This window comes from Mustela nivalis (genome assembly GCF_964662115.1).
Source record: "Mustela nivalis genome assembly, chromosome: 2".
Classification (NCBI taxonomy): Eukaryota; Metazoa; Chordata; class Mammalia; order Carnivora; family Mustelidae; genus Mustela; species Mustela nivalis.
In genome coordinates, this window is record NC_139021.1 from 16,809,867 (window position 1) to 16,822,069 (window position 12,203).

Sequence of the window (12,203 nt, forward strand, 5' to 3'; positions counted from 1 at the left end):
TAACATCCCATTCCTACCTCCTCTAAGCCCTGGTGACCTCTACTCTATTTTCTGTGTCCGTAAATTTGCCTATTTGAGATATTTCACATAAATTTGTTCTTTTGCGCCTAGATTTCAGGGTCCGTTCCCTTATACATTTGAATGTTCCACTGTATACTATACACACCATATACACAGTTTATCCGTCCATCTGTTAACAGCAATGATACTTGGGCTGTTTCCCCCTTCTGGCTGTTGGGGATCACGCCGCCACCGACATTCACATACAAGTATCTGTTTGAGTCTCTGTTTTCAGTTCTTTCCGATGTATCCCTAAGAATGCAACTGCTGGATTATATGGTAATTTTATGTTTAACTTTTTGAGAAATTGCCAATTTTCCACAGTGACCACCATTTTATGTTTCCAGCAATACATGAAGGTTAGAATTTTTCCACATTCTTATCAACACTTGTTTTTTAACCTGTTTTTAAATTACAGCCATCCCAGAAGGTATAAAGTGGTATCTCAGTGTGGTTTTGATTTGCGTTTCCCTGATGACTAATGATCCGGAGCATCTTTTCATGTACCATTAGCCATTTGTGTATTGTCTATGGAGAAAAGTTTAATCAAAGCCTTTGCCCGTATAAAAATGAGATTATTTGTCCTTTTGTTGTTGAGTTGCTTCTTTTCCTTTTAAAACTCCAAGTATTGTTGCCAGAGTAAACTTGGAAAACCTTTTTGAGGAATCAATTAGAATATTTATATTTTATGACCTAATAATACCAATTCTAAGAACTGACCAAGAGACAATATTATACATATTTGTATGTGAAGACAGTTATAACACTGTTTCTTTAGGTAAAAGTTAGAAATAACCTAAATGTCCAACAACCAATTAAACTAGGACTCTACATTATAGAATGTTAGAGTCATGAGGGGGGAAAAGATTATAGTCAATAAGATATTTATAAAGTTTATAAAAAGAGAAATGTATCTAACATATTAAGTAAAAGTAGTATAATCACAAAAATTTAAAAACTGCTTAAAAACTACAGAAAAATTATTTAAAAAACTAATGGTCTAGCAGTTAGGGGACTAAATGATGATACACCTAAATGATGAAATATTATATTACGTGGGGAATAAATCATGTTTTTCAAGAATATTTAATGATTTGGGGAAATGCTTTTATAAGAAATTCATCAATACATTCTCAAAGATTATCAAGGAGGAGGAGGAACATGGGTGAATTTTCTTTTGTTTTGTATGTTCTCCTATATTTTCTCCAATCAGTAAAAATTTATCAAAGCAAATGCAATGCAATTAAATAAACCAATAAAAGGGAGAAATATAGTATTCACAGTATGTACGCTTGAATCTTTTTATTTCTACTCAAAATTTTACTGTAATTACAGTTAAGTGCTTATCTCCTTTGTACAAGAAAACCTTTTAAAGCAATTTAAAAGACATATAAAATTGGTTATTTTTGTTAAATAAATCTATAACTGGATTCAGTTTATTGACTGTTTAACTGGCCCGATGATACCAATATGAAAAAAGGACCCACTTTTCAGGGTAGAAGGCGAGCAGTAAACACAATGGTTTGGAGCACAGGCTAGAGTCTGTCTGGCTTCAACTCCTTGTTCTGCCACCAACCTACCCTTGGGAACTTAAGCTCTGTGTGCCTCAGTTTCCTCAGTTATAAAATACGAAGTAACAATGCCTACCTCAAAGGACTGTTAAGATTTAGATAAATTAATAAAGGCAAACATGGAGAATGGTACCGGTACACAGGAAGTTCTCAAGCAATGTTCGCTCTGGTTGCTGAGAATGAGGACGGCAGTTAGCACCCGCTACAACAGGCCCCGTGTGCTAAATCCTGCCGTACTTATGACAACAATCCTATTAATAATAAACTGATTTCCTATTAACAATAAACTGATTTTCAGTAAGTAAAAAAGCATCTGCTTCCTTACTTTTTTCCCCCTAAAGATTTTATTTATTCGCGAGAAAGAGCATATGTGCACGCACACAGGGAGATGGGAGCCGGACCAAGGCAGGATCCCAGGACCTTGAGATCATGATCTGAGCAAGACTCTAAACCGTCTGAGCCACTCAGGTGCCCCTGCTTCCTTTCTGCTAACAAAATCTAAGCTGTAACATTATCTTCTAAAATGCAACTATCCAAATTTTCTTGTAAATGAAAAGGTTTATGTATAAATGTCTGAACTGTCCATTTCCTGCTGAAAAATTATTTAACACCAGAATTGTTAAATGTTGCAAAGCTGCAAAGACATCAGAAAATGATACCGGAAATCCACTCTCGGTTTCATTATTAATACTTATTTACTTACTTATGAGAGTAGCAACAACTTCAAAACAAATGAGCTGGTTGTTCTGGAATAATTTTACAAACGGAAATGCCAAGAGTGGAAGATACGGCGTGTCGCTGAAGATGGCAGACCAGTGAGCTAATGCAGACAGGGTTCTGTGAATCAGGTAAGGAAATAAAGACCAGAGAATAGTTTATTATGAAAATTTGACTAAACAATACATTCAACTGATAAGAAACTTGCTACAGAAGGTATATTTGATGAAAAATTCTCCCTCCTACCTTTATTATCTAGCTTACTTCTCTAGAACTACTGTTAAAAGTATAGATCCTTTTTTAAAAAATGACAAAGGTGGGTATAAACATTGTGTTGCACCTTGTGTTCTTCACTTAATAGCATCTTGGAAAAAATTCATTATCAGTAGACGCAGAGCTCTGATACACAAGACAGTTTTGTACAGAGACACCTTAATTTCTTTAACTTGGCCTTAACGGGCATTTAAGTAGTTTCTAACCCTTTATAAACAATGCCACGCTTAATGTTTTATTTACATCATTCTTCATGCAGGAATATAGATTTGGATAAATTCCTAGACGTGAAATTGCTAAGTCAAAAAACATATGCATTAATTTCAATAGTCAGTGCCAAATTATTCTCTGCAAAAAAAGTGTCTATTCACATTCTCAGTAGCAGAGTAACGGGATGCCCATTCTCTCACTCTGGCCAAGGTGCTTTATTACCCTTCTTTTTAAATCTTTGGTCTACGTGAGAAATGGCATTTCAATGTGGTTTTATATGTATATGTATATATCTATATTCATATTTTTTCACTGTAATTTTAATTGGCATTTATTATAAGGGAGGTACAGCATCTTTTCATGCTTAAGAACCAGATCCCCAGCTATGAACTACACATTCAATCCTTTTCCATTTTTTATTGGTTGGCCCATTCCACACTCATTTACATGAATAGTTCATATAGAAACCAGTCTTTTATTTGTCCTACTTTTTGTATATACTTTCTCGGTTTTACATATATCTTTGGGGAATGTTCTTACATGTAGAGATTTGTGTTCCTATCAATCTCTTCTAGATATGTCAAGCTTAAAAAGAGCTGCCTTACTCTAGGGCTATAATTCCATATTTACTTCTGATACTTTCAAGGTTTGCTTTTTTTAAACCTTTTGTTTTGAGAGAGTTTTAGGCATACAAGAAGTTGCAAAAGCAGTAGAGTTCCTGTATACCCATCAGTCAAATTACTCTAATGTTAACATCTTGCATAATAAATACAGTACAGTTATCAACACTAAGAAATTAACTGGTTCTGTGCTATTAACTGTATCAGACTTTATTCAGATTTTATCATTTTCCCCATTTTGTTAGGTGTTATTTTTTCGTTCTGCCAACCGAGGGTGCCACACTGCATTTCTTTGCTACGTCCCCATAGGTTCTTCCCGTGTGGAAGCTCCCAGTCTTTCTGACACTGACATTTTTGAGGAATGCTACACAGTTATTTTATAGACTGTCCCTCAATGTTTTCTCACGATTTAGAGGGAGGTTCTAAATTTCTGGCAAGAACACCAGGGAAGTGCTGCACAACATACTGATGTACATCATTACTGGGGATTTCAAATTTGACTTGGTTATGGTGGCACTGGCCAAGTTTCTCTGCTATAAAATGACTCTCTGCCCATTTATAACTAATAAACATCTAGAGGAAGGTACACACGTTGCTGCACTATACCGAACACACCTCTGTAACACTCTGAGCAGTTTCCTGCTTCTGATGGGGTACTTCTTGTGAAGGTTGAGAAACGCCACGTGCACGCCCTTGTCTTCCAGGCTGCTGAACGCAGTGTGGTTTTCAGGCAGCTGGAGCAGAGAACGCCAAATGAACATTCTGAAATAAAAACATCATTTTAACCAAGAACAATCTGGGGGTAACACTGATTTAACATAAAAGAAAGTAAATGGTACCTGTATTTCGTGGGATATTCACCATAGCCTTTTAATAAGATCTGTAAACGCTTTTTGTTTAATCCTTCTGACAACTCATTCTTTAAAAAAAAAAAAAAAAAAAGTCAGTAAGTGATATAATTGCAAACCTGAAAAGGTGAAATCTAGCCCACAGTGGCTTTCTAGTTTTCCTTATTTATTTATTTATTTAAAGATTTTACTCGTTATTTATTTATTTGAGAGAGAGAGAGAGAGAGCAAGCAGGGGGAGGAGCAGAGACAGAGGGGAAAACAATCTCAAGGAGGCGCCATGCCAAGCAAGGAGCCTGACCCTGGGCTCGATCTCACGACCCTGACATCATGAACTGAGCTGAAACAAAGAGTTAGACACTCAACTAACTGAGCCACCCAGGCACCTCGTTGGCTTTCCAACTTTATAACACAACACACAGTTAAAAAAATATTTTTAGGGACGCCTGGGTGGCTCAGTGGATTAAAGCCTCTGCCTTCGGCTCAGGTCATGATCCCAGCATTTGGGGATCGAGCCCCGCATCGGGCTCTCTGCTTAGCAGGAAGCCTGCTTCCCTTCCTTTCTCTCTGCCTGCTTGTGATCTCTGTCAAATAAAATAAATAAAATCTTTAAAAAATATTTTTACATTATAGGACTCTCCATTCTCTCTCTCTCTCTCTCTCTCCAGTGTGCATATACATAGCAGATAAAGTTCATGACACATTACTGTAGATCTGCGTCTGACTTTTCCTGTAAAGCATCAGAGAGTGAATGTTTTAGGCTTTCTGGGCCAAGAGGCAAAATCAGGGATGTTATGTAGATGTTTAAAATGTAAACATCTGCCGAGAAGCCAGATGTGGCCCCCGGGCTGTCAGCTGCTAACCCTGCAGCAAGGGCAATGCATCCCAGTACTTTCTTCCTTCTCTCTCTCCCCGCCCTTTCTCTTTTCCCCCACTTCTTACTTCTAAGTCAATTTTAAGTCAATTCCAATCTTTTTTTAAGTTTCATTTATTTATTTTTAAAATTTTATTTATTTGATAGAGATAGATCACAAGTAGGCAGAGCCGCAGGCAGAGAGGGGAGAGCACGCTCCCCACTGAGCAAGGAGCCCGATGTGGGGCTCGATCCCGGGACCCTGGGATCATGACCGGTGTGGAAGGCAGTTGCTGAACCAAGTGACCCACCCAGGTGCCCCAAGTCAATTCCAATTTTAATGGAAAAATCACTTTAAAGATTTGGGGACGATAAAGCCGATCTTGGAGATGACCTCATCTGATGCTAACAACTCAATGAAACAGAAGGGATGTTGTTTTTATTTCGGGGAAAATGGGTGGGTCAGAGCTCAGTGACACCAACCTACTCAGTATGTCTTGGCTAGGACTCAAAGCCAGATTTTTCTGACTTAGCGCAATGCCCTTTATACCATTAAAAAAAAAAAAAAAAAGGCAATCCAATGTAAGAGGGAGCGAAGGGACAATCAAATGATGGTGAAGGAAGATTCCCCAGCCTTGCACCAGAGCCGGAGGACCGGGCTCGAGCAAAAGAATCAAGGAAGGAGACACATTCACTCTTGTCATCCGCAAGACACCTACCGCCACCCGACCGCTTTGTAAATGGAGAGAAAACACCCAGGTGAGTCTGGCTTGAGTTTTATCTGTTCTTATCTTGACCAGGTAAGGATAGAGTTCCACTTCCCCTTCCACATCCCGATGCCAAGATTGGGGGAAGAGATGCAGATCAGCCTGTACAAGGATTCTACTTAGACCTCCTCCTCACAGCCGGCCGAGGACCGCGTAGGAACAGCCCGCTCCCTGACCCATTTCTGCAGAATCTCCAAATTTGACTCATTCCAGAGCACGGCCGGCTACCCCCACGGTGGTGCCTCTTTTATTTCCCAGAAGTCAACTGTGATCATCCCCCAGTTTTCCCAGAAAAGGCTCCTGTAAATTCTCAGCAAAGTTGAGGTCAGACCATGTCCCAGAGCTATCATTCAGCTTACTTTCTCATTAGAACATTCAATGAACAGGAACAATATTGTCCCATCTTTACACAGCAAGATTTGTGCCTGCTACTTAGCTTTCTAAAAGTAACCAATATTTTTGGAGGGGAGCTTGGTGGGGGGATGGGCTAACTGGGTGATGGACACTAAGGAGGGCACCTGTTATAATGAGCACTGGATGTTATATGCAACCGATGAAACACTAAATTCTATCCCTAATAATACACTATATATTAAATTGAATTTTTAAAAAAGCTAACCAATATTAAGCTAAGGATTATAGAGGGAATAAAACTATAAAGAAAATCGAGGACAAAATTTACACAAAAATGAGGACGATAGTTACATCTATGGGATAGGGAAAGAAATGTGGCTAGGGATAAGCACAGGAGCTACAAGGCTACTGGTAATACTCTGTTTCTTAATGTGGATACAGGTATGTCCAGAAAGGTGTTAACATGGCAAGTCTGAGAATGCTATGCCTTAGAAAGGCATACTTGCAAGGTTGTCTGGGGTCTAGAAACCTGGGTTTTGGGAAAGTTCCCACTATCCGCAGAACCTCTAAGAGTGGCTCACTGTGTGTAAATTGTTCGTATACTGTGATTTAGGCTGAACACCTGTTTTCCTTGCAGAGTCTGGGATTTTGCGATGTACTGAACAGAGGACTGAACAGAGGATGCCTACATAACCAGCCTCCACTGAAAACTCTGGCCCCTGGGTTTCTAATCAATTTCCCTGTAGATAACACTTTTTTCTCTTTCTCTTTATGTGGTTTTCACAGTTTTAAAATGCTCCGAGGGAAAAAGAGGTCATTAAAATTAATGTGGCAAATGTTAAGTGTTGGTGAGAATTTGGAGCAACTAGAGCTCTCTAATACCTCTTGGTGGGAATATAAATTGTTTCAATCACCTTCTTGGGGAAACTGACAGCTTACTACAGCAGAAGAGAAGCATTGCCAGCAAGCCGGTAATTCCATTCCTAGGTTTATATTCAGCATAAACGTGTCCTATGTTCACCAACAGAGAAGCCACAATGTGCACAGCAGCTCTACTTCTAACAGCAGAAAAAAAAAAGGAAGCCACCCAGATGCCTACTGACTGCAAAATGGATAACATCTGGTTTATTCACATGATGGAATTTTACACAGCTACGAGTGAATGATTTACAACTACATGGATTTCTCAAACATAAATCAAACATAATGTTGCAAGAAAGAAGCCACATGCAAAGGAGTACAAACTGAAGGATCCAATTATATTATATAAGGAAAAAAAAAGGCAGAACCTAAGGTATATATCGTAAGTCAGGAGAGTAGTCATCCTTGGGGGAGAGGGGGAAAGTGTCTGGAAGGGACCAGGAGAGGCCCTTCTGGGGCGCTGGTAATGACCAATTTTTGGTCTGCTGCCAATCATACAGGTGTGTCCAGTCTGTAAAAATTCACTGAGCTGTATGTTTAAGTGTACTTTTCTGTGTGTAACTGATTTAATGTCAATAAAAAGTTTTAAAAGACCTTGAAAATGTTAGCAACTTCTTTACTGATACTTATATTTACTTTCAACTCCAAAGTAAAATATGCTTTTTGCAGAAAATTAATAAAAAATATATATATGAAAGAAGAAAATAAAACTGACTGAAAGCCCTTCCCTTAAAGGTAATTCCATTAGCATCTTGGTTTTTCTTCGAAAATAATACACAGGTACTCCTGTTCCTTTTAAATCAAACTGATATCCAAGCACATAGTTCTTGTAACTTGCTTTTTATATTTAACATACTGTAATTATTTCCCTTTCCTCTTACATATTCTTAGACTTCTAGTGTCTAGCTCTATCATAATTTACATGCCGTTGGACATTTTGGTTGTTTCTAAGTTTGTCTTGAATAAATCTCATACACACACACACACACACACACACACAGTACCAGATCATCCTAAGGCAAAAAGGCAAAGTGGTACATTCTTTCTTAGAACCATTTGGCTTCTACCATCAAAATTTTTGTCCATACTGTGACTTAAAAATTCTCCTTCTCCAGATACACTTGTCCAAATGTTTGAAGATCACTGTGTAAGACGACACACCGCATCACAGACCGTATTAACAGGAGACTCACGACACCATCCAAATGCCAGCTAAGCAGAGTAAATTAAGGCCAAGGTAGAGCCACAAGGGCAATACAATGCAAGTATTTTTTAAATGTTGTAGGACCTCAGGCATAAATGTGAACAGAGAGTCAACACATTAAGGGATCAAAGTCACAGAACAGTGCTATAGTATGATTCCATTCATGTAAAAAAGAAGAAATAGGAAGGTTAAGACACGCAGACGGGTGTATGTCTACACACGCAGGGAAGACTTCTGAAGGAAGCAACAACGACCAGTGGTGGTTAACTCAGGGACGTGTGGAGAAGAGCGGGCAGGACAGGAGGGAGAAAGGCGTATTTTTATTTTTCCCTTCATAACCTTCTATACTAGCACTAACAGATAATGCCAGCCATGAATGTAATTTTAAGTTTTCTAGAACTACATTAAGAAAGTAAAATTAAGTTTCATAATGTTTCACTGAACCCAAGGTAACCAAAATATTATCATTTCAACCTATAATCAACATAAAATTACTAATAAGATATATTTCATATTCCTTTTTTTAAAAATGTATTTACTTATTTGAGTCATCTCTATAGCCAAGGTGGAGCGTGAAATCATGGCCCCCCGTCAACCATTGCATGCTTTTCTGACTGAACTAGCCAGGCGCCCCAAGATATTTTATATTCCTCTGCTTCTACGAAGTTTTCAATATCAGATGAGCATTTCCCCTGCACAGCACATCTCAGCGCAGACTAAGCACATCTCAGGTTCTCATTAGCCACACAAGGCTAGCGGCTAGTACTGGCCAGTGCACTTCTGTACTGTCTGACTTCTTTAAAAACCATAAACATGTACTAATTATACATTTAGAACTTAGAAATTTAGAAGTTGTCATTTCAGTTACAACTTTCTTCTCTTCGTATCTTTCCTTTAACTTCTAAGAGAGGGACAAGTGATGATGGCCTAAGGTATCTTGTCCACAGCAGAGTCTATGACAAGCAGAAGTGTAATTATACTATATTCTTACCTCTTTATTTTCAAAACTACCAGCCAGGTCTTGCTTCAGGATTCTGGTTTGCATTCTGTTTTCCCTTGATTTTGCCGGCCGCTGGACCCTTCCTGTTGTTACTTTCATCTTAAGGTCCCCGGAATTCAGTTTCCGCTTGGGCACATCTTCAATCACTTTCACTAAGGGAGGAGGTGGCTAAAAAGGGGGAAAAAATAAAATCTAGTGGTTATCCTTGGAAAACAGACCTGTCCACGCAGGATTTGCAAAAGTTGTTGTGACCAGTTTCATCATGTGCCTTAACATGCATCATTATTCTTCAAACAAAAAGTGTCCATAAAATATCCAAGAATGTTCCCTTGTCGTTAAATCAAAACAAATTTCTGCCAAATTCCTTTGAAGAACACAATTAAGATACATGATTAACAACAACACAAAATTTATCCCTTGAAAGCTGGCCTTAAATCATAGTATATCAATCTATTTTTTTTTTAAAAGATGTTTTATTTGAGAGAGCAAGCATAAGAAAGAGCAAGTGAGCGTGTGCGGGGCGGGGCGGGGAGGAGGCAGAGGCAGAGGAAGAAGCAGACTCCCCAGTGAGCGGAGAGCCCGATGTGGGACTCGATCCCAGGACCCCAGGGCTTCACGACCTTCACGACCTGAGCCAAAGGCAGATGCCACCCAAGCACCCCTAATCCATTTTTTTTTTTTACATTTGCGTGATAAAGTTAGTTGTGGTAATCGGCAGAGAAGGCACAGTTGGACATAGGGCCCTCCTAGAACAGGGAGAGAAGCGCCCTAGTATTCTTCGGGCTCAAGTAAACTTCTTTGAGGGAGTAGTCAGACGACATTCCTCTAGAGGCGTGGGATGCCTGCCTCTCTGTCCCTGACTCCACGAAGAAGGCTGTTAGTCCCCTACGGCATCAACAGCTTAACGAGAAATTTGGACAGCACCTCTCATTTTTATGGGAAAATAACAAGAAAATTAACCCCAACAATTTACTTAAGGGAAAATGATTCACTAGCACATTTTCTCTATGAATAATACCACTTTGAAACCAAAAGATCTGTGTTCAAAGGAAATGAGCAGATAAGGCAACCCAGGCTTCCTGAGTTCTAAATATTATGAAAGTACAATGACTTTCACAGACCATTTAAATGTTTGAGGCCATTATTCTAAAAGTTTTCTTAGTAATTAGCCCAGACCCAAATCAAAGACAAGGTGGATGTGTGATTTTTAAAAGATTTTTCTGGAAGCCAAAGTGCCTATTCCTTTCATATGAAAACAGAGAAGAACCACCCAGGGAAGACACCGTATGTCCAAGTGGACACATTAGATTTCACAGTACCTTGCATTCACATTGTCATGAAAGCCAGACAGTGATCTTCCAAGATAATGTCTAATGAAAATGAATAACCACTCCTCGGGAAAGCTCTTTGAAAAGACACCAAACTTTCTGACCTCCTCCCCTCATACTCCCAGAAGAAAAAAGTAGAACAAAGCAAACATCTTGACCCTTTTTTATAACATAGATGACTAAAAGACTACTTTGAGGTTTCAAAGACTTTTCTCATGTTATCTTCAGGGGTTTAGGACTTCTGCTTTTGAAACGTGCAGCCTACTGTCTGAGTCCAAAAAAGTCTTCCCTGGGGCGCCTGGGTGGCTCAGTCGGGTTACGCAGCTGACTTCAGCTCAGGTCATGATCTCAGGGTCCTGGGATCGAGCTCTGTGTCAGGTTCCATGCTCGGTGGGGAGTCTCCCTCTCGCTCTGCCCCCCGCAATGCCTGCCCCCTGTCGCTCATGCTCACTAGCTCTCTCGTGCTTTCTCTCAAATAAATAAAATCTTTTTTTAAAAGATTTTATTTATTTATTTGACAGAGATCACAAGTAGGCAGAGAGGCAGGCAGAGGGGGGGTGGGAAGCTGGCTCCCCGCTGAGCAGAGAGCCCAATGCGGGGCTCAATCCCAGGACCCTGAGATCATGACCTGAGCTGAAGGCAGAGGCTCAACCCACTGAGCCACCCAGGTGCCCCTCAGATAAATAAAATCTTAAAAAAAAGTCTTCCCTTATTGCCATGATGAATACATAACACTGTAAAATGTAAACAGTAGGTAATGTGATAATATACATGGCATAGATACTAAATTTTTGCTTTGAAATTACTATAAAAAGCATTTAAAGTTGCAACTGTTTTTTATTCTTTTTAAAGTTTATTTGACAGAGAGAGACAATGTGAACAAGAACAGGTAGGCAGAGCAGAAGGCAGAGAGGGAGAAGCAGACTCCCTGCTGAGCAGAGAGCCCAATGTGGGACTCAATCTCAGGACCCCGGGATCACCATACCTGAGGTGAAGACAGACGCTTAACCAACTGAGCCACCCAAGTGCCCACAGTTGTAACTGTTTCTATAAGGAATTTTTTTTAAGGTTTTATTTATTTATTTGACAGAGAGAGGAATCACAAGTAGGCAGAGAGGCAGGCAGAGAGAGAGGAGGAAGCAGGTTCCCCGTCGAACAGGGAGCCTGATGCAGGGCTCAATCCCAGGACCCTGAGATAATGACCTGAGCAGAAGGCAGAGGCTTAACCTTAGAGGCTTAACCCACTGAGCCACTCAGATGCCCCTCAATAAGGTTTTTAAAATAGTGTTTTTCTCAGAGACATTGTCCTTTATTCACATCAAGAAAGAACTCAAGGATAATGGACAATAAAACAATAGCTCTGGTCCCCCCCCCCAAAAAAAGTATGATTGCCACCTAGTCTATGATTAATTTTTCAATTCTTTAATTTCACCTATGAAATGCAATTAAAACTGGTCTGACTTCTGAATATTGCCCAC

The 12,203-nt window shown here is 39.5% G+C and overlaps 1 protein-coding gene across 9 annotated transcripts in view; it reads right to left on the reverse strand.

The window, feature by feature from the left end:
- The window catches only part of TBC1D31 (TBC1 domain family member 31), a 68,708-nt gene that overhangs the window by 27,200 nt on the left and 29,305 nt on the right, over positions 1 to 12,203 (reverse strand). For all 9 annotated transcript variants that reach the window (XM_082721748.1, XM_082721749.1, XM_082721755.1 and 6 more), the window contains 4 exons: positions 9,389 to 9,565; positions 4,291 to 4,370; positions 4,067 to 4,213; positions 2,335 to 2,468 (listed from right to left, as the gene is read on the reverse strand). In XM_082721748.1, coding sequence (XP_082577874.1) covers positions 2,335 to 2,468; positions 4,067 to 4,213; positions 4,291 to 4,370; positions 9,389 to 9,565 — 538 coding nt within the window. The remainder of the gene's footprint in view (positions 1 to 2,334; positions 2,469 to 4,066; positions 4,214 to 4,290; positions 4,371 to 9,388; positions 9,566 to 12,203) is intronic.